The following is a 23,763-nucleotide window of genomic DNA, read 5'->3' on the forward strand; positions in this document are numbered from 1 at the left end:
GTGCTGCAGCCAGGAGTTCTACAGTCAGCTGAAGTGATAACGTGATTCGTTTCAAACCTGCTACTTACCATTCCCATCATCCCCTTGAGTCAAAACAAGACCGCTGAGGAATTTATTCCCGTGCTACCCTCTCCATGCCACTCACTCTACAGTTATCTACCTTGGCTCTTGTCAGGCGGAGGTTTTCTCTAGATGAAGAACTGTCTTTTATTCTAATACAAAGCCTAAATGTAGCCCTGAGAGGTGAAAGACAACAGAGCTAGGAAAACAATCCAGATTCGTGTTTCTACAGCAGCAGCAACTTCAGATACTGAGAGACAAGTGACATTAAAAAACCCCAGCTGTCCTTAACTATAGGAATTGCTGAGTGGGTTCAGAGGAGAGAATTCAATGCATTTGCATGGAATTAAAAAGACCATAAAGAAATTTAGAGGTCTGCAGCACTGTCGACACCTGTGAGACTCAAGAGTGAGGACTAAAGTGCAGTTAAAACTGGGGCTACTGAAAAGGAACGTGGCTTTATGTCATTTCAAGAACAAAAGCCTTCTTGGCTAGAAGTGGGGATATTCTAGAGTGTACATGTGGACATCCAGAGCATACTCAATTTCTACCCTTGTTCCAAACCGGAATCTCCCTTGTGGGCTTCCCATTGATTAAAAGATACAAATTTATCTGATTTTTTTGCATTCTCAACAGCTGATGTGAAAAGATCTCAGTTAAAAGATTCAATTAATCTTTTTATCCAATGAATATATTGTAGGAAGATTAACTGCACTCAATTTATTACTTTATACATTGTATCATTTAAATAGTTGCAGTTCAGTTTTAGGATCCACTACCCAGCCACCTTGAGCAGGTAAACTGCTTTATAAAAGGTAACTGCTTTGATATACTATCAAAGTATATATAACTTGGAATATTCCGAGCTCACTTCCCCCATCCTGGCCATCTCCTGGGGTGCTTGTCTGGAGTCAGTCAGCGGTGCTCCTGTCACTGCATCTATTTCCCCACTGCGTTTAGTGCCACCATCTACCCCAGGGAAAGGGAGATTCCCAGAGCAGCTGGTGGATGTCACCCCATTGGAGCAGGGTGCTGCAGTTAATGCATCCACAACACTCCTCTCAGTGATCACAGTACGGCACACAGGGACAGGTATCAGACTCCCTGAGTAATGCAAGAGCTGTACTGCCCACAGAGAGGAGTGTTCTGAATACATCTGCTCAGTCTTGTTCCAATTCTCATTTTCATCACATTATTTTGCATTGGCTTCACTGTGATAAGCATTTATAGTTTCTGCTTCTAAAACTGCCTGAAAAAAAGCACAGTTTTTAGTTACAGTCACATTTACCACCTGGAGATGCGTTTTATTCAGCTTCTCCACTGTTAAGACGTGATTTCAAGAGAGCAGCATTAAAATACTTCCTGTTCGTGCCTCCCCACAAAGCCCTGCCAGTGTTAACCTCCCTTCATGCATGCAGCTCCTCCCCACAGTAAGGATGGAAGCACAGCAACTTCATCCTTTGAACATTCTTTCTGCTATCTGATGCAGTTGAATACACTTTACCCAGTGTGAGATATACTTAGCTGAGAAACTTTATATATATATATATACACAGCAGCATTTTTGTGTATAGTCTATTATCTAACATGGCCTGTTAAGTTTAGCCTACCTCTTCCTCCTATGTATTATCAGCATCATCATGCACCTTGATGCCAGTGCTTCTTAGTGAGTTTCTCAAACTGCTTTTTCATAGACTGCAAGTTGTCTTTCAGGGGGTGAGTGGTTCTGAATTTCCACTCATGAGTAGATTACTGACACATCATTATACAAGCTATATGCTCAGACAGCTTTTGGCTTAGACGTATTAAAATCCTGCATAGGTGAAATCACACTACAGGAGCAACTGTTTCCTACAGCCTCCAGAGGTTTTCTGTACAAACATAGCTTAAACTGTTCAAACTCTAGTGTAAGACAACATTTCCCTAGGCTTTTGCATTAATGCAAGGCAAGTCAAGTGAAAATTACACTAAAACATAACAACAGTCAGCTTGTTTTCCCTACCAATATTTACAACACCCTTTAAAAACATAACATTCTTCCAGCTTGTGGAAAACACTAAACACCCTCATTCCTTACTCACTCACACAGTTCAAACTGTCACTGTTGTGCAGCATTTGCTTCCTTGCTTGTCAAAAGCATTAACAAGTTAGCAGAACACCCCGTCATGTAATTCTTCTATTAAAGAGAGACAGAAAACCAAATTATTTTGCAGTAGGAGTATTGCTACAGCAGGATTAACACAGTGAAGAAACAGGACAAAATACAAAATGAATCTGGGAAAAGGTTATACCAATGCATTTAAAGTAGTATGACTTAAAAAAAACCAAACCAAAGAAAACATCAGACACGTTTGTGTGAATTATGTACATGTCCATCTGATGCAGTTACTTATCACATACATGTGACCTGAGTGACTCCATCTTCCTGGTCAAATTGTCCATCATCCAGTTCTCTCAATACTCCATCACTGCTACTGAACCCTGGAAAGCCTCCATACTGGGAGGATCCCTCCTTGATCCAACATTGCTTAGGAGGAGATAAGTGAAACTCATCGGGTGGTTGTCCAGTTTCGACAGGGCGAGAAGTAGCTGTATCTAATCCGACGCTTCTGCTAGAGACTTTGCCTCTTTCCTCCCCAATAACTTGTCTTAAGGATTTCTTCTGAAACACAAGAGGATGTTTAATGTTAGCTCACTTAGAGGTACTTTAACATAAGGCAGCATTTAACACTATTTCCAACTATGAACTCCAGAGGAAAAAAAATCTTTAAGGTCCCTTCCAACCCAAACCATGATATGATTCTGTGAAGAACTTGGTGTAAATACAGCTTGACATTAGTACAGGGATCTCCTGACACGCTTCTTGGAAGCGATGGCTGCCGAAGTCAAAGTAAGCAGGTTGTGAATTAATCAAACAACAGACCTATCAGACTGTGCTAAGGGTCCTCTGAGGCATCATATATAAATAAAAGGTTTATTTCATTTTAGCACCAGGAGCTACCCGTGGCACTCAGATCAGTGATGATGCAGCATCTCCAGAGGCAATGTCAGTGCCTTAAGTCACAGCAGAACAGCACGGCCAGGAAGGCAGAAGTGCCCTGGCCATCTGCCTGGAGCCTTGCTGTCAGCACACGCACTACTAACCCAGGGCACACAGCCCTGTCCAGAGGAGGAGGACATCCAGCTGAGAAGGAACCCAGCCTCAGCACACAGGACACAAGCACTCTCACAGGGGAATATGCACAAATACAAACCCTTTAAAAAGAAAACCAGCCTGCAAATGTTTTTGCCGTGCTCTGGCAATTTCTGTGCCTCCCTTCTATACATTGCTATTTTTTTTTTCCTGAAACCCTTTTGAAACAGTAAAAACAATGGCCCTTGAGGCTAAAGGAAATGTATTTAGGGAAGCTGTTACAGGAGACACTGGGAAATTACACTAAGGGGAAATACCATTGCCTCAGGAGAAACAGAAGGAAATAAGCTTTGCCTGGATGCCACAGTAAGAGGATGGAGAATTCTGCTGAAGGGAAATAAAGGAAAAAAAAGAGAAAAGAAAGAAAGAATAACCTCAAGCACTGTGTGTTTCTATCTTGGACCTCCTCCTCTGAACTATTCCTGTAGAAAAGGAAATGGTCTGTGATGAACAAAGAGCCCACTGAGGCAGTACAGCTCGTAATCCAAGAAGCCTTTAAACCATTACACAAATCAGAAGCCAGGTCATAATGCACTATCCCATCAATATACAGGGTAGAGCGATGAGCTGTGAGGACATAAAACATACCCTCCTGAGAAAAGAGACCCTGGGGGAATAAGAGACCAAGTAATAGGGTTTTTCCCCCCAATTCTTACTGAAGCAGAATTTCCTTTTGAAATGGAAAGGATAACTTTGATCCAAAGATTAAAAACCCAACAATGCCCAGCAATACAGACTCACAATAATTAAACGGTTTTTACTAAAACGTTTGCAAGAGGTTGATAAAGTCATATAGCTGTGTCTATCCACATCCAGGGACATCTGCAATAAGTATATTAAAGTTTCCAGAGCGAAAGTTAATGCTTTCAGATTTCAGCAGCTGTTTTGCACCTGAAATCTATTTACTCACTGCAGAGCTAGCACAACATCCTGTACTAGTTAGGTATTAATAACAAATCTATGAATTTAAATTGTTTGCCAATTCAGACGTCTTGGTAAAAAAGCAATGAAGTAAAAAGATGAAAATTGAGGGGAAAAACCAACGTAACTGGAAAAACAGAAGGAAAATGTTACTCTGCTGAATGTTTCAGCTTCAGCCTGCACCACCTATTTATTCCATGCTAAAATAACCTCAGCACACTGAAATTTACTGGTGGAAAAGTAAAATAATCACTGGTACCTAAAGAGCACATTTAGATACTAAGTTTGTTCAGTCTTTAAACACAGTAGTCCTGATGTAAATGGCTACAAATCAGCTATTTCTTGTTTACTTTCAGTATGTTAATGCTTAAGTCAAAGACTTCTCATTACAACACAGTAAAATGGTAACTACAAAGCACACCATTTTATTCGTATAAACTGAAGCTGCTGATCAATGCACAAGTGGGTGACAGAATTCAAACTGTGAGCATAATGCTCCCTATTTTTAATTTAAACCACATCTCAAAGATTCATCAGTTGCTCAGACTGAATGCTTTCACAGAGCTGACTTGTATTGCATCTCTGGGCAGAATCCAGTCAATCATTCTAACTCGTGTCATGCAGCTATGCTGCCTTTTAAGAGATGCTTATAGGTAGAAATAATATGCCTTACCAAGGAAAGAGTATTCGTATCAGGAGTCTATGCGCTTATTATACAGTGTATTACAAAAAGTAGGGAAGTATCAGGAAAAGGAGGATTATTTCATAATGACTGACACAATTATATTTTTATAGTTACAATACTGATATGAAAATTATACTCCAAAAAATACTTTCAGGAATGTATTAGGAAAGCATGTAAAGACAACTAAGTCAAGCATGAGAGCAGGCATCAGAAGCTTTGAAAGCTGAAGATACTCGGATGTAGGGAGAAACTGAAGGAAAGAGAAGGGAGACGATACTTGGACGCAGGGAGAACTGAAGGAACTGGGAGAAAAGAGCGTATGAATGAGATTAAGACATTGGCCAGGGAGACTACACAGAACACTGAAGTGGAAAACACCCAGAAGCTCAAGTTTTTTGAATTAAGAAATAAATTATAGGTAGTGTCCAAGAACTAGCTGGGAATTGAGATGGCAGTGGAGAGAAAAACAGGACTGTAATTGTGCATGCTGAATGCGGTTCTTCCAGGCATGGAAATAACAATTATCAGGGGACACCATGAGAAGGAAGTTAGGCTGGAGAAAAGCAAAAGCCTGGAGAAGAACAAGAGAAGTTAGAGCGTACTTTAGAAACACTAAGCAAAGAGAAATAAAAGTTACAGTAACAGACTGGATAGAAAGTAGAAATCACAGAGAAAGATCAAATATGGATGCAAGAAATTTAGAGACCCGTGAAACTACTGATACAGATGGAGGAAAAAGAGACCGGGTATCACTGAATTAATAGTGTACAATATTGTGAATGACAGTTTGTAAAGTTCTACTGTGGTGCTTGACATGAGGGAGAACGTACATAATTTTCACAGCTGTTTAAGGCATGCTGGTTAGAGAAGGGTTGAATGGCCACTGAAAACCAGAAATAACAAGAATTAAAATCCTTCCAGGATGTTGGAAGACTTGGCAAAGAGCAGCCCACCTGTAGCTCATTCTTCTGTGACCACAGCAGGATCTACTACAGCACTATATAGTGCAACAACTGTTGTGACCTTGACTCTGAGTAGAACACAGTTAAGTGTCAGTTACTTAATCCCTAAAGCACTTTTATAAACCACGGTAACAGGAGCCTCACTCAAAAGAGGCAAGGAGTTGTTGAGGTCCAGCTGCAGGAATCTTAAATCCTCTACTTCTGCCACACACTTTCATGCAACAGCAACTAACATCCCTTTATCCTGTTACCCTCCAGATTACAATATCCTTTGCACACTTGTTTTCTTCTACAAGTGTGAAAGTAGATGTTTTGGAGGTCAAAAGAAAATGTTTTCATGTAAAACAGATTTCAATCAGAACATTTAAGAGATCCTGAAGACTTCTAAAGAAATAGTTAAGCATAGCCAACCTTATCCACCTGAGACACAGCAGCTTCATTGCACAAAACAGGTTTTCAGCATGCTCATGCTTTTCTCTGTGGGTTAATTTAAGAGCTATATAGCTAAGGAAAAAATAATATACAAGTTAAGCTGCAAAGACCTCTGCAATCTTGACCTTGTTGCAAGGGAAACCCTCTTCTGCCACCTTTTTCCCTTAATTTTGAAGCCTAGCTTGTTTCTGCATCTAACCATTAAGTGAATGACTCATTTTTTTACATTAATACCACAAAGATGTTACTCACCTCTGGTGTCTGGACAGCAGAATTCCACATAACAGGTCTCTGAAGAAAAATGACTTGCTTTGTGGCCAGATTTCCTTCACTAAAATGTAAATAAAATAATTTCAGTATTGTAAAGGCAATAATAGTCACTGTAACAAGTTCATATCTTGTTACATAATATCAATCACATAACAAGCCATAACATAAACATATCGTATCAGTCACATAACAAGTTCATATCAGCTATTAAGTTCGACTTAAGTCCATGGTGAGAAGGGGGACAGACTACCCAGCATTAGCTGCTTTATTAATTCCTGAACACTTCAGTAATCACTTAAAGTAAAGCGTAAGAAGTACAGAGCTGGGTTAAGGTGTTAAATATGGAAACAGATACAGAAGAAAAAAATCTGTATTGCTATGATTATTTAACATGTTTGATCTTGAAAGTTTAAGTACCAGAGCTCCTACTTTAAATCAAAGCCTGCACCTTTACCTCTGCAGTGAACCTAACCTTCACTGTAACATACACAGCAACATGTTGCTACCTATTGACACCACAATGAACAGGCCCCACCTCAATAGATCCACAGCTTCAATAAACCTCTCAATACTTTATGGTACGAAACTTGGAAGTGACATTCTTTACTGCTAAGTAGAAAGTGTTTTCCAGTTGCAACATGACATCTTACTGATGCAGCTGGAATAAGCTTGCTATTTCACCACCTACAGTCTCAGCTCCACATGCATGAGATAAATGACACTGGTTGTTTTGTATATGGGAAATACATGCACAGGAAAGACCAGAGAATATGGTAGGAAGATAAATAAAGGGAAAAAAAAAGAAAGAGTAACTTCAGTTTTCAGTGCTGGAACTTTCAGAAATGTTGATACTGTTGTGGTAAATATAATTTAAAGAAGTATGTTTTTTATTTTCTACCCCCAAAGAAATGCTTTTAGATAAAATAAATATGAAAGGACAAATTTGTTCCTCAAACCAAAGAGATGTTACTGACAGGATGTTTCACTACTGTTGCACTCTTTTCGTACTCACGATAAACCCTTTTCAAGTTTTAAGGTATTCATTTTCAGCATCTTTCCACCAGAAATTCGGTCAGCACATTGATGGCTTATGTGCTACAAAGCCTGACTCTGTGACACCGCAAGAGTGCAATAATTTCAAGACCAGAGGTCTAGGATAGAAGGATTTAAAGAATTCCTCTGCTGTTCTAAATACAAGATACTACATTTTGACACTCTTCTCCCATCAACTTCTGCAGCATTTAATGAGAGCTTCAGGCATATGAAAGAAAGGCACTGAAATACTTCACACAAGAGTGACTAGATTTAAGAGCATGATGAAGAAAAGTAGCAAAAAAAACCAACAACCCACCATAAAAGAGACATGTAGTGAGGTCATTTGAAGGATTTATGATTCTATCTAGTCTATCAATCCTAAACCAGTATTATTATGCATAAGCTGATGGAAATAACTACTAAAGTAATGTAAGGTTGTACTTTAGTATGGGTATGTCACAATCTGTAAGTACCACACACAAAGTTGAGATAACTGGTTCAGGTTTCATGCCATGGCTAGGACTGACAGAATTAATTTATAATTACGATTAGGGACTTACTCCAAGAAAAATCAGGCATTAAAACTGTTCCTATGACATCAGGAAGGGCTTGTTAACAGCCTGCCCCAGCAGAGCTTCTGGAAGTAAGCTCTCAAAGTACACAAACCAGCACACTCAGCTGCATCTGATCAATACTTCAGTGGTGATGGTTTTGTGACTGTGTTTAGTCTCTCAGCTGGACTGAAAGGAAGATTGTGAAATCAGGTCACGGCGTATGTTTGCACATCTTCCTTGGATAAGAATAGAGAACTACCTTAAACTCCAGCTTGTGGGGAAAACAAGGAGGCAAAGGAATGAACTCATCAGTTTCCTGCTCTGAGAGCTCCTACCCTGCTATTTACATTCATTAAAAGGAAATGTGTTACAATTTTATGTCCTGACAAGGAGATCAACAATCCTGCAACCTCATTCCAGTTGGCTAGGCATCTCTCCCTTCCCAGTTATGTCTGTTTTGATAACATCAATTGGGAAACCTCTCCTCTAAATGAGAAGGCTGAATGCAGTCCCTGGCATGGGGAAGAGCCTACAGCTTATTCTGTAACAGTGTCTGCATTTCTTCAGAGAAAATCAAAAATCCCCAAACGTTAAGCTACAGCTTGTACAAATTCTACTAGAACAGAGGAAAGACACGATGGTGAGTAGACAATAAGTAAATTAACAATTTTCTAAGTCTGACCTTATTAAAATGCCACACACGACAAAGCAGCTATGAGCTTAATTCACAAAGAACTCAATGACAGTGGGATTTCCACTGAATTTAAATGAGAAAAAGCCCTTAGAGCAAGCCACTCCATAGCTTCCCTTGCATCTCCCCATTCCCTCTTTGCCTCATCAGTCAGGGCATTTTGAGAACTTGCATTCAATAGTTTGTCATAATAAATTAATAACCAGAGAGTCAGTGTTTTGCACTGTGTTTGCTTGCCTGCTTTCCAGCACTCAAGGACAGTCTCACTGCCCCTTTTCAGGGACTACAGTAGTCTCACTGCCCCTTTTCAGGGACTACAGTAATCAGTGAAGGGAAATAAAGGTCATTGCAGAGCAAGGCTGCTGAAGCCTTTTCCTGTCTCTTCTTTTAAGAGGGATGAAGAGCAACAGAAACTCCTTCGTTAAAACACCAGCAATTTGCTTTCTGCTTACGCTGCACTGGCATTATATTTGTATTTCTACATGTCTTTATTAAACAAATCCTCCAAAACAATCATCAAGCTGGAAGCCAAGTAGTCCTGCCAATGGCTCTGATTTTTTATCTATTTTTATAATGCACAAACGTTTCACATACAAAGCACTTCATTCTAAGGTTAATCAATGTTTTCTGAAAAATGAACAAAAGGACCAAGATGATGACTTCTTTTAACCCATCCAGGTGTTCTGAATTTCCCAAAATAATACCCTTTGGAACTGCACAGAACCTAGACTTTCAGTTATGAGAGAGACACCAGCCTGGGACAGTCTCCTGGCTTAAGGGATCCATTCAATGAAAAGTTTAAAACACCTTAGAAATAACTCTAGTTTTATATCACAAACATGCATGAAATTCTGTAAACTTGTGATAATGACATATTAGTAACTGCAGCAGTACTAAGTTACCAGAGAAGTAACTTCTAACGTATTTTTCCCCACTCACTAGATTTAACTCCTAAGATGACTATTAATTTTATGCTTGATACACAACTTCTGAACCTGGCGTAATTACTGTCAATCTACTGTCTGAAGACACTTAACTAGTAAGAGCTGTATATAATGCAGGGTGCTCTTCAGGTCACCAATATTATTGTGGATCTGTCTTGGATTCTTTTCCACTTTTTTAGGTCAAAACTCCTTTATTGACTGCTGACACAATATAATTCCCAATATATGGATGGATGCAACAAATATTCCATCATATGTACTTTTTTGTTTAATCATGCTCTATTTTCTCACATTCCTGCAAAAAGAGAAACACTGACAGAAGATGGGAATTTCTGTGGGTTTTAGAGCATGCTGACCAAAATAAAAAAACCCCAAAGCCCCACTATGCTTATTTTTTAAACAGCACTGCACAAAACAGCAACTCAGCAGGTTTCCCAAACATTACATTTACCATTGCTCTGTTTGTAACAGCAAAGATTACATTTCTCAAGAATAAGTTTCCTGCATCCAACATGCCTTAGCCACTGAGGTAGAAGTTAAAGGACTAAATAGGCCTACAGACTGCTGCCCCGCCTGAAACAGGCCAATGATCCATGACACTCAGCTGTTACATGCACGACACTTCACACAACAGGACATTTTATTTTATGGAGAGGAACATCTGTAAAAGAGAAAAACTCCAAACAACAAAACCATACAGGAACAGACGTGACAGCTGGTGGTTTCCAAACTGCTTCACATCCTAACCATGTGAAAACCAGAGAAGCAGCACAACAGTGCATGACAACACTGTCACACCGCAGCACTTGTGTTAGCCTGATGGTCACACTCTTCATTTTCAGACAAGCAGTGGGCATAATGGCTAGGAACAGATTGTAGATGTGGGATAGTTTTGCAGTGAATAGAAGAGGAAGACAGAGAATACAGCAAAATAATATGGCTACTAAAAATGGGGAGCAGGCTGCCCTGCTAACATTTTATTACTGGATAAGACTTTTATTTATGTACTTTGTCCAATTATATTTTTAAATAAATACGAAAATATGAATTTGCCAGATCATCCCAAAACGATGCTCATTTTGTTTTTTTCCAGTGTTTCTGAAGCCCACTAGTATTCAGGCTGGGTTTTGAGGTCAGAGTTCCAAGTCTGGGAACAGACCAGCTGTTCGGCAGCATAAAGTGTCCTTCTTTATTGAGACATTTGACTTGCATTCCTAGGATAACCCACCCCCACAGTAATGGCATCGTTCATATCAGACACATAGTAACCATGTTTCTTCTCCTCTATAAATAACCAACATCAATGCCTCAAAATAGTATTTATCAATCACTACTTAGCCTATCAGGATGGATACATTCTTTTTTGGACTCCAATGAATTCTTAATCCCTAATTAGGAGTTCTTGCTCATGGGCTTTTAAACTCTTTTTAAAGAAAACTGAATAGCACTGTTTTGTACAGGCATGTAATCCCAGAATGCTTTGGATTGGAAGGGACTTCAAAGATCATCTACAATTTTGCCTGTTGCAAGCACAGACTGATAACTCACAGAGTGACTGACCAGCAGCTGCTCAGGACAATCTTGACCTTGCTGTCCAAACCCTACAGGGATGGGCACAGTTAACCTCTTTGCAGGACAGAACTGGTTTGAGGCTGAAACCTCTGTCTCATCCTATGACCTACAGCACACCATGACTACTAAAAATCTTTCTCTCCCATTCTCCACTCACATCCTTCCAGAAGTAGATCCAGATCCTGAAGGCTCTCAAGGTCTAAGGTCTGGCCAAAACTTTCAGCTGTTTATGAAAACCAGGCTCAATGTTTCACGTACCCATAAGTCACCATGTTCAAAGCTGAAACATTTAGGCTATGAAATTTTGTTTGAAGAACTGAATGGATAACCATTTTTTTCATATTCTGGAAACTGCTCCTTTCTGGATCAGAAGCTTTAAAAGTTCAGAATTTAATACATTACAGAGAAACACAAAACAAAGTCCCTTAAAAACATACTAGCAGAACACACCATACTGTTTTACCACAACTTCTTCTGTCTCTGCATTTAATCAATTGGTTAAACTATTAAAAACACAGCCCCCAAGAAACTACACCACCTTCTGCCTGACCAGAAAGACCTCCTTCTCACATGGGTGAGTTGATTTAATTATGCCAAATCACTTGAACAAAACTTCACTTTCGTGAAGCAACTCTCTTAGAACCTTTCATTCACATCCTTTTTCATGCTGTCTTGATTTAATACAGTGAGGTCTGGATCCAAAGATTACTCAAGTCCCCCACTCTTTCCATTGTCCTTAATGAGCCCTAAACCATGCCTCAGTACATTTGTTTTCAAACCTTGGCAATCCTAGTCTAATGGGAGGGGAATTAAAAAGAAGGAAAAAAAGAAGGAAAAAGGAGAGAAAATGAAGAGGTGTATGCTTAATCCAGCATTTCATTTGACAGTTTTTAGCCTGATACCATAAAGAAAAGCACAGTAATCTTTTTGTTGTTGCTGTTAAAAAAAAACAACCAACCAACCCCAAACACCCCCCCCCCCCAAAGCTTTATAGGGAATCCAGGTCTTCTATTGAGCTCTTATGTTTATAAAGCCCCTCATTCATCTAAATAAATACTACAATAAAGAAATGAAAGCCAATAGTTTGGTACTGTATTTGAATCAAAACATATTGTCTACATCAAAGAAGAGTAACAGCCCAGTAATTTGCTGGATTAGCACATTCTTCTCCCTAATTTGCAATAAGCACAACATGACTGTCCTGTGACAACATGACTTTTAACACAGTTTAAACGAGTCATTCACCAAGGTCCTAAATTAGTGAAACATTTCAATACTTGTTTAAACTTGAAGCACACGAGTAATCCCATTCCTGAGGACTGGCTGTGTGCTGAAAAGTTTCCTAAATAAAATCTTTCATGTTTAGATATAAACAATGGATTTAAATTCAGGACTATCAGTTTCATTTGAAACTCACTGAAGCCAGCAGTCCTAAAACAGTATCATAAAAAGGATTACACCATAATGCTCCTTACATCTCAAGTTTTATATGCAGTTAGCATTATTAGCATTTTTAATTCCTTTTACATTTAAATACCCAAGTAATCATTTGATAATTCTGGGAGGTACACATCAAAATGCTGTAATAGATTGTTTGGGTACCTGTCATGTCGTACGATAGGTGTAGGCAGGACACAGGTCAGGAGCCATCCAAATTCAGCCAGCGTGTGCAATAAGGGTCCATAATCTGTTTTAATTTCACACCCCTACATTAATAATCATAAAAAGTAGTAAAGTGACTCTGTACATGTTTTATTTGCATTTCTACAGAAATTAAAACGACTCTCCTAATTTATAATGACATAACCCTTTGAGAAGACACTAAACTGTGCTGTTTGCTGTAGATTCATTATTTCAAACTGAAAACCATTTCAGAAGTTTAAGACTATGGAAGACTACGAAGTCAGATAAAACACACTAACTTTAGGATATGAGTCCCGATTCAGCAAGACATTCAAAGCACATCTCACTTGTTAAAGCTTGTCATGTTGCTAAATTAACACCTAAAGATTTTTCAACACTATAAAAGGCATCTCAATGAATTTAGGTTTTTACTTCACATGTGAATAATAAGCATCTCATATAGATAGATACTTCATGTATATGAAGTATATACTAGCTATGTAAGTTTTGGTGGTCAGTGGTTTGTTTGGGGGGTTTTGGGGGGTATTTTTTTCCCTATTTTCCTCTCTTAATTTGAAAGGTCTTAGTTTTATGTTATTTCTTGTCACATTGGTTAAGTGTATTTACCATTGAATGTTTGAAAAGTAAGCCCTTCGTATCCTTCAACAATGATTACTTTTGGATCTCATTAATGCCAAAAAAATCTTACAATGTTAGAGTATTAAAAAACATTAGATAATTTTATTGCTCTACCATGCTACAGTAGTACATGTAAATTTACTAGGAAACATGAAGTCGTTCATACTTAGCAGTGAAATGTTACTAAGAATATACATGTAAAAGCATAGTCTAGTAATTCGCAATCAATTTTTTCTTGTGCTGTTTCTAGGTTTGGCTATTTTCTTCCCCTTTTTATTGAAAATTACTTCAGCAAATTGTCAGTGGGACTGCATTTTTTGAAATTATGTCTGAATTGGTCTGAAAGAAATATATAAAAAAATCCAACAAAACCAAACATTTTCTTTGGTGACTGAATTTGCTGGTCTGAATGCTTGCAAGTATCAGGCCACAGTCCCTGCAGCATATTTTTTATGCATGCTGATCAATGGCCACAAGCCTGACTTGATTTTTGTGGTTCAACACTTTGGCTTATGCAGGTGGCTTCAAGAAACCACCATAAATGTTCATCAATCACTAGTACAAGCATTCTAAGGAAAAAAAAAAAACAAACCCAAAGAAAAATATAAGTAGGAAATAGCATTGCTAAATAATCACCAGCTTACCTCAATGACTGTCCATTGTTCGACAACTATAGCATCATTTCCTTTTCTGTTAGAACCTGGAACCCCAGCACCTTCTTCTTCGTAGATAAATAATCCTTCTAAAGATTTAGGCAAATAGTCCCCTGTGAACATAAAGGCAAATATAAACTGAAATATAAAGTTTTAGGTTGGTATCTTGCTGAAATATGTACATGGACTTGTTTTTTCTCATTGAACAGTCCTTTAAAATAAAATAAACCAAGACAGTGAACAAATTTCTTGTTATTTCTGTTATTTCTTGTTATTACTGTGTCAGGTGACAACCTGATGAAGTATGTGAGTCCACTTATTATTCAAGCCCCTTTACACTATACAAATTGAACTATGGACCATTTTACTTTCTCAAAAGCATTAGCCACTTCAATGCTTGGATCTGAATTCCAGTTTCCTGTATTCAGCATATCCCCTGCACCAGATGGGCATAAACCTTCTTTACTCAGCTTCGACATTGTATGCTGACAGTAAGTGTGGCATTTAGTGTGGTGGGAGAGACCATAAAGATAAGTGAAGCATGACGTGCCTAGCTACTGTTACTTGAATAAATACAGAAATGGCCACAGGAAGAGCCTCAAACGGAAGTTAACTCCTGCTGGGAAGGAAGTTTCAGAGCACAAATCCCTGACTCACTTGTTGAAACCTGAGAGTATCTGGTTAGCCCAAACTGAAGCTGAGCATCAGATATTGGTTCATTTTATGGTTTTGCTTCTCCTAAGAGCCACTGGAAGCCTTTTGTACCTTAACTGCTGACTATCTTGAACTAAATGTGAGCAGTAAAATTATCTGATTGCTTTTGCCACAGACTCGAGGAAGGCAGACAGATTTAAAGAAAAAAAACCCCAAACACCTAGCAAACAAAGAAAACTTCTGTAACACAAGTGGTCTGGTTTTAAAAACTGATGAGATTGGCACAGAAGCTATGCTATGTAAACCAGGAATTCCCATTTTTTTGAGCACGCATGTTAATGTACCATAAAATACCAACTATTTCTTCATACTATTTTTTGCTATATTGCATGTATCAGATTTATGTAGTTTAAGTTATGATTAGATATTTGCATGCATACATATCTCTTCAATGTATTTGCAAATATATCAGACATGTTGTTTTTAGATGCACAACTATAATGTGACTGTACATGGAGCCAAATATACAGCTTCAGGCACAAACATGAATATCTGCACAGCTCCTAGCAATTCATAAATACTCAATCTTAGAAACTCATGGACTTTTACCTTTCTTTGGCTGCAGGTAAATACTTAAAATGGGCAGCCCACCTACAACATGGTTGCATATTCCCATTTTTTTCAAATATGATAGAATAACTACATTTTAAACACTATTGACACAAGATAACTCCACTCATTGGTATTTTGACACAAACTGATAATTCATAAAGTGTAGAATATCAAATTCACTTCTACTGAAAAAGCTACATGTGGCTAATGGGTTCACCTGCCCATTCTGTCAGTTACAGTAGTTTATCTTTGTTAATATCGGTACTTAAAGATTAATAAAAATAAAAAATGCTGCATTATAAATAAAATAAAGCAGAAAAAGCAAAAATATTGCCATTGCCATGGCACTTCTACTAATCTTAGGTACTTCTATGATAATGAGAGCCTTTCAAGGCAGTTACAAACGGCAGAAACACTACAGTGATCCAAATGCCTGATAAAAGGACTTACCTGGATTGCTTTTATGACTGCATCCTCTTTTGGCAGCAGAACACAGAAATTAGTGATTATTAGGATTTGACAATGATTTTTTAATTCTTTTAATGTTAAAACTTTCTCCTACCTTAAATTGGGTATTGCGTTTTGATCCTGGTAACAACAGAATTCTGCAGACTCTACAGAACATCTGTAGAGTCCAAACCAAAGGAGGATTTCTGCAGCTGTCTGAGTTGGATTGGTGTTTTTGTTTTTATTTAAATGGTAGATAAAATTTGCTCTTTTCATTAAAGCTATATAAAAGAACAACTACTGCTACATATATCTCACCGTTTAAAAGCAATCAAATAAAAGTGAGGTGAAGATGACAATTAGATGTATATGCAGACATGCAAGAAGTAATTCTAGTAATGAGTCCAAGTGCTTAAATGCTTTTCCTTTCCAAAAAAGCATTCTAGGTTTCCCTTAGCTGAATACCAAAATCTGGTTATAAAGCTCTCCAATATTCACCTCAAGAACAAATGTTTTAGCTTAAGAACTCGGTAGCTAAATTAATTTCTTACTGTGGTTACAGAAACTTACCAGCTGCAGAATTCCATTTACATAGTGACCTGTGCATTTGAATATTGCCAGTTTAATTCAGCAGCATCCCACCCATAAATCTAACTGAAATACATACCAGTCAAGTGGGGCTGAAGCAGAAGCACCAACTGCTGCAAAGAAGCAGCATGAAATCCCTAAGTAAGTCATAACCTGGGTATTAAAGTTATTCACATAGAGAAAGGCAGACAGCTACAGGGGAATGAAAAGACTGTAAAACTGTTGTTGGACAACAGCTGCAAAGATTAGTATCAACAGCTGCCAAAACCAGCCCTCAGTGAATTATAACATACCTCCAGAGAGTTTTTTTCCAGCTCTAAAATATCTGTAATGAAAACTAGGAGTTTGATTTCTCACCTCTCCTCCCCCAAAGGAAACTTTGCTCTTCCACTGACTTCAACAGATAGGAATTATAATTTAGAGCAAAAAAAGATGACTAATGCAGACTGCATGATTAGACAGTTTAAGTGCACAGAATAGGCAGTTTGAGAGAGAGCAGCTGCCAAATTCAATCTGTGGTACATATTATGATGTTGATTTGTTCCTCTGACAATCACTAAATGTACTGTATTGCAGAGCTCCAGAAACGCCGTGATTCATACCCAAAACTGAACTACTGAGAACAATGAAAACTGAGTTCTCATTATTTGTTTTGAATTTTGAAGGATCTACATCATCTAACTTCCAGAGATTTTCCGTTTTCCTTTTTTTTAAAGCCCTTTGCTAACCCAAAGCTTACAAAGGGGATGCTGAATGCATTTTATTTTAAATCAGAATATCAGAAAAAAGCATTAGACACACAGTATTAGAACTACTCAAAACCCCAGTGATTCTATCCTCCTTGTATAATTCCTGTAAGAAGCAGATGAGTAAAATGAGTTATGAAAGCCACTTTAATACATTATTAAGTAAAGTACTACACTTGATTATCAGCGTGTGTACTGCAAAAAGTGTTTAAGGTCCTTGACACCTTTTTGCAAGACTCTTCTCCACTGCAGCCCTGTGTTTTGCTTGCCTACCGTGAACTGCCGTAAGTGATTCTGAAGGGGCACCAACAACTTAGAACTCACGAACAAATCCAATCAAAGTATCACACAACTGAAGTACAAATTCTAAGTTTGTTATCAAACAATATTTATTACAATAATTAATAAATTCTGAAACACTTAACTATGTCAGACTTTCTTGGTCTATTCCCCTAACACTTGGGTACCACTCTTTTTGCATAATTGCGCAACAGTAGCTACATCCTATTTTTTTCAACACTTCTAATTTCTGGCTCTCAGACAAATTCAGTTCAAATGGAAATTAATCTTTTAATTACACATTTTACCAACAACAAAGTTTTAGAGTTCAAAATACTTCAGTCAATGAAGAGCTGCTTCTGTTATCAGCAGGGATACAGCACTATCTCACAGCTCTGCCAAAGCGCCGGATTTGTGCTCAGCAGGGTGTGTAGCAATGGGCACTCCTGACATCAGGCCTGTGTTTGTTCACTGGGAGGATGAAGGCTAGCAACCCTGAAGGAGCTAGTATGATCTGCCAGAATAAAAACTTGAGATAGAACTGAAACTGGCAGAATAAAGACGAAAATGTGAAAATCCTGTGGCCTGAAGCTCTACCATTGTAACAATCTGAGTGTTAACTGAGCTGGTAGATTCTTGCAAAAGAGTAAAGGAGGGACCAGGGAAAACTTCTCCCCAAGCCGTGTAAAATGGTCTCGGAGGATCTGCCTACAGTTGAGGGCAAGGAGAAAACCCAGATTTCTCTATTCTGTGTACGTCTACATCTGACTAAAACAACCTGCAGAAACATCCTGAATCTTCAGGATCAACAGTTGAATTTTAATGCAACTTGGGTGTTTTGGAAAGAATTTTTAAGCCCAGCAAGTAGCTGAGAGAGCAGGAAGTACGGAAGTCTGACTTAGGTAACAGTACAACAAGCACAATGAGAACTCAAAGCGCTCTTTTGTCTCAATAGAAGTATTCAACAGAGCCCGGCACAGGTATCTGCAGTGACCAGCAGAATATAAGCATGAGGGGAAACATCTACCTAATTATTTTTCTTCCCCCCCCCCCCTTATCTTTTCCTTAAAAAACAACAAAACCCCCCCCAAGCATAAAAGATTAACTTCATGATAACACTACACTACTGCTTTGGAAATCCTCAGTTTGATAAAACAAAGCAGGAATTTCAGTTATTCAAAGCTACAACTGCCCAAAATCCCAAGTTATTCTCTTTTCAGGTGTCAGATTCGATAAATTTACAATGATTATCTGACCATGGTTACATACTGCCCTTCACACCAAGCAGCAAAACATGATTTACCTTTTACACATGATGTATTTCTACATAAACAGACAAAAGCTCCATGATATTTGGGGACAGTACTCACCTTTAGAAGTTTCCCAGTGTACAAATGAATCAATTAATGACAATCCTTGTTTATAATAAAATGTGGTTAATTCTAGCCAGTCTGCTTCCAGCGTACTAATAACTGGCCCCTTTCTTGTTACTTTCATAGACAAGACGCCCTCGTGATAGGTCCAGCAGGTAGAATCGTCGTCAAAAACATTGAAGACTGTATACAGCTTGTCTAAGAAAAAGGAAAAGAGAATGAACCTCTGGAAGACAGTGCTCCAAAATAAAACCACTATTAATCTCTTATGTCAACACGGGTTTCTAACTCTAAGCAATACTTTCAAGGATAGTTTCCTGATGTGACTGTACTCAGCTTGAGCCCTAAACACACTCAGGATAAGTGTGAGGGGGACACACTCTGGGATACAAGAAAAATTTGAACATATTACACTTGGGTTGTCACTGGACCTTTTAGGTGGGTGGGTTTTGCATGGAGACAATACACTAAAGCTACGAAAACCCCAGTGGAAACAGGGTCCATTTCTGCTACTCATGGAACTCTGACTACAAATATTTGAAATTACTTTAATAGAAGACTGAAGACAATTTTCTGTTTGTTGTTTTTTTTTTTTTTAAAGTACCAGGAATGCTTTGTACAGTACTGATTTTGACCCATTACTTTCTGAAGATGACTTAAGTACCCATATAATTAGTTACCTACTGGGGTTTCCCACACAGTAAATGGTGAGTTAAGAACATAAAACCTGCATATCCTCAAATGCTTTTTATATATATAAACTGCTCTCAGACCATCTTAACAATTCAGTACCTGAGCAGCTTAAATTAACATAAACCAATCTCTAGAAAGCAGTAGTATTCACACTGCCAAAACAAAGGAACTTGGTTTAGCTGACACCAGTTAAGATGCTAGTCTCTCTAGGCTCTAGAAATAGGGGGAGATTTCCAAAGGTGGATCTGGACTGTTAAGTAGTCCAATTCAAACTCTGGGAGAACCTCTGTTTATCACACACAGTGCAGGTGACATCAGGTGCCTGGAATAAGGTGCGCTAAGGACAAAATTTGGAACTCTATCAGTAAGAGATGACTCTCCTTTTTATACAGTTTTATTTTACTTCCTCCACAAGTGGTTGTGTTAATCCCGACAAGCCTTCGTTTCCTTTCCCATATACTAAAGTGAGATCACTGTCATTTTTATTCAGAAAAAATACTACCAAGTCTCCTAATACAACTATTCAATTGCTCATGAATATCAGAAATTGGGCATTTGCAAGTGGTCAAGATTCTTCTGTTATGACCTCAAAATCTAGAACTCTAGAAATGAGTTTTGCATCTTTTGAGCGGACCTAAATAGAAATGGCATACTGAAGTGGCAGTACATACCTACATGGATGTAAGACTGCCTTTGAGAATTCACATCAGTGCACTGCTTGGTACTCTAGCTGGCCATACCGGAATATACTAACGAAGCTCCTTAACAGAAGAACGAGTTCCTGCTTTTTACTTAGAGGTTTTTTATTCTGCTACATGTAACAAACCTAGTATTTCAAATTGTAAGGAAAAGAGTTAAGCTTTAACAGATTGTTCTATAAAGGCTGAGTTGTACACCAAAACTCCTTTAATAAAACTGTTAAGGAATAAGAAGAATTTTCTCAGTGCTTGGAGTCATCATCATCCTGACAGTCTACAGACTGGAGAATGGGCTTAGCTCTTAACAGGAAAGTGAAAAGGTTGCTTTTGAGAGCAATTAAAACATGTCTGGCCCATCAGGGAAGAACCTATTATGTCAAAATGTAATCTGACATGGAAGTTTCATGCTGCCCACTTTCTACACAATTACTATCTTGCATTAGTTCTCATGCTTTACTTCTTCCTTTTTACCTTTCCCTCCTAGAAAGTCAGGAGGCCTTACAGTGCTTCAGTATCAGAAGTCACTGTTTCAGGCACTCTCTCACACAGACATAGGCAAAATATCTTCTACAACTAAATTTTCTACCACAGCACCAATATTTCCCAGTGATACTTTTCCTTCCCATACTACTTCCTTTTCAATGCTTACTTTTCTCTGGTGCAAATTCATTTTTTAACAATTATTCTCTTTGATTTCATGGTCAATGCATTATTTTAAGTGCTCTCTTTCAGGATGCTTTTTGAAGGCATGTTAACCAGAAATAATCCATTATGAACAGATTTGTTTAGGTACATTATGCAAGGTGGCTAGAAGCACATAAAATTACAGCTCTAGCTGGAAGAGGCTCTCTTTGTTGTCAGTTTCAAACAGGCAGAACTGGAATAATCATAATACATTCTTGGCAATATATTACACGTTTATTATTTAAGTGAAAACTATAAGCATTTAGGAAAAGGATTTAAAACTTCATCCTAAAATTTTTTTACTGCCACATATTACATACATATGAAGCAAAAAAAAAAAAGGTACGCTTGCATCATTTTTAAAATCAGAATTACACTGCAGGCAATTTTTGTTGGTTTGGGTTTTTCCTTTTCCTTTAAACTACAAACTAGAATTTATAATATTCTATATGAAAAGTGAAATATTGTAATATATTACCACAGTCCACACACACATAGAGAAGGTAAATTCCGTTTCTTCAGCTGGCAGCTTATGTAGAAATATATGCGGATTTAACAAGATGCATCTTTGAAAATAAGTACTTGATACAGTAGAACATACTGTTGTTTTTTCTGTTTTAAAACCACCTTATTTCTGCAGTAAACAAGCAGCATTTATTACCGTCTCCTTTCCGGGGTTTAACAGGGCTGACTTCTCTTCCAAACTGGAAATCTGCATCCTGTAACAGACTGCTTTCTCCTTGCATTTCCTCCTCTATTCCGCTCTCAGATGAGTGACCACTCAATGTCCCTTCATGCCAGTTTTTATAGTTTTCATCAGAATTTTTTCTTCTGTGTTCTCTATTTCTTCTACCTAGTGTTGATTCCAGTTCTGCACTTCCATCTGTGCTTGTTCCATTACAGGCTTTAGGTTGAGGAAAATGTTGTGTTACAAATCCCACAAACTTCTTTCCTCTTTTAGCAGCTTCGTTAACCTGCATTTACAACAGCGATTTCAGAATTGCATGTAAATCAAAAAAACCAAAACCAAACCAACAAACCTAATCACCACCAAACTTCTATATATGTGTTCTGTTTAACTACTGCTGATTTTCAGGGACATAAAGACATTACACTATACTACAGTAGGGTGGTTTGTCTTTGCACACTGCCCATGTTTCAAAGTAAATGGAAGTCTTCCAGCATGTCTTTGGACTCAGGCCAAGAGAGGTGGCCAAAGCCAGTACTGACTTCAGTGTACTAAGTACTTCGTTTCAAACAAATGCAAAGTATTTTACTTGTTATGTCACAGTGACAAGCAGTACAGTGGCATGATAAAATAGTACTGTTTCTCTAAACATGTGATAGAAGTCAGTCATTCTAAAATTACTGACCACTAATGCTATAGAAATATGTTTGTCATGTGTCGTGATTCATTATCCTCAGGCTTCCTCAGAGGCCACTCAGCTTCACTATTACTGGGAACAGCGAAGAAACAGGAAGGAGGGAGCTAGAAGCAAAATAAAACCCACTTTACTCTGCTTTCAGCCAGTGGTGGGTCTTTTTCTCTGCACCAAACTCTCAAAATATAACTGTAGAATATGCATCACCTATGAGATGTGTCTGTTCCTGGTGGTAGAGTTTTGGTTTATTTTTTTTTTTTACCCTGGGATAAGGAGTGCTGCCATTTAGAAAGCTGATCCCACTGCCATCTTGTGCCACAAACCCCCCTGTGCAATAAAGTCCTTCCAGGAAAATACAGAAACCCCAGCCCAGAAAGAAGAAATCACTTGGGAAATACTGGATTTAAAAACCTCTGTGATAATTTCAGAGGTCATTAAAGATCTCCAGTATGCTTTCTCCTCTACTACTTTCCTTGGCAACTAAAGTAAAAGATATCACTGTAGCTCTTGTAATAACAACAGTTTCCTGTTTCGGCAAGTCTTCAGTTCTGCAGAGGAAGTTAAGCACAAAAAGAACTAGCCACTGGAAGTTCAGTTTTCTTTAACTACACAGTATTTTTAAAAGCTATGCCTAGTGGGTATTTTATATTTGCTATAGAATCTTACTTAAAAATTGAATGTATTCACGTTCATTAGGAATACCCAACTTAACCCAGAGCAACATAAAACTTCAGATTTTTTTTCTTAATTCCAGAAAAAGCTATCATACAAGCATTTTATAAAGACTGACTGAGTCTGGGCCTCATTCTACTTTCAGTGGTGCAAACTGCCAGTTTCCCAAAGCTTTACAGGGCTTAGTACCAAGTCCTAAATTAGAAAAAACAACTAGTGAAGAAAAAATAACTGCCTGCACTTCAAAAAAAGACTTTTTAGCTTTTATGAAATAACCCAAGGTTAAAACTCAAAAGTAAAAACCCATCAACCACTCAACAGAATGTATATATATGGTAGAAAAAAATATCTGAAGAGAAGTTTGAAGAAAACCCTCCATTACCTTTTCTAACAGTTCTTTCACTACCTCGTTTGTCAGTGTTTCATACATTAAAGGACATTCCTCAATCAGCAGCCTGGGGTGCCTTTGTCCTCTGGGTGCTGCATGCTTCTGGCTAGGACACAGAAAGAAAGCAGTCTTTGTCAGTAGTTTGCTGCTAACTTTGGCAAATGCTTGCATATAGAATTCTTTTCTTTTGGAACAGTTATGAATAAAACCCTGGCAATGCTTCTTCATACTTTTATGTAGAGCTCAGTGGGGTTTGGTGTTTTGTTCTGTTTCTTATATGAAGTGGCAGGTATTATCTATTACAATGTCAGGG

General features: G+C 38.1%; 1 protein-coding gene across 3 annotated transcripts in view; it reads right to left on the reverse strand.

The window, feature by feature from the left end:
- Positions 1–765: 765 nt before the first annotated feature.
- RFTN2 (raftlin family member 2) overlaps positions 766–23,763 on the reverse strand; it is a 30,664-nt gene continuing 7,666 nt past the window's right edge. For 2 of the 3 annotated variants that reach the window (XM_061377134.1, XM_061377125.1), the window contains exons 4-10: positions 23,445–23,556; positions 21,670–21,982; positions 18,931–19,131; positions 14,226–14,347; positions 12,922–13,025; positions 6,506–6,584; positions 766–2,722 (exon numbers count right to left, since the gene is read on the reverse strand). In XM_061377134.1, the coding sequence (XP_061233118.1) occupies positions 2,453–2,722; positions 6,506–6,584; positions 12,922–13,025; positions 14,226–14,347; positions 18,931–19,131; positions 21,670–21,982; positions 23,445–23,556 (1,201 nt within the window). In that variant the 3' untranslated portion in view covers positions 766–2,452. The remainder of the gene's footprint in view (positions 2,723–6,505; positions 6,585–12,921; positions 13,026–14,225; positions 14,348–18,930; positions 19,132–21,669; positions 21,983–23,444; positions 23,557–23,763) is intronic. The other variant, XM_061377143.1, reaches the window with a different exon arrangement.

This window comes from Neopsephotus bourkii, unplaced genomic scaffold (assembly GCF_033783945.1).
Source record: "Neopsephotus bourkii isolate Nb327-2 ecotype Australia unplaced genomic scaffold, CSIRO-AGI_Nbou_v1 NB_196, whole genome shotgun sequence".
NCBI classification, from domain to species: Eukaryota; Metazoa; Chordata; class Aves; order Psittaciformes; family Psittacidae; genus Neopsephotus; species Neopsephotus bourkii.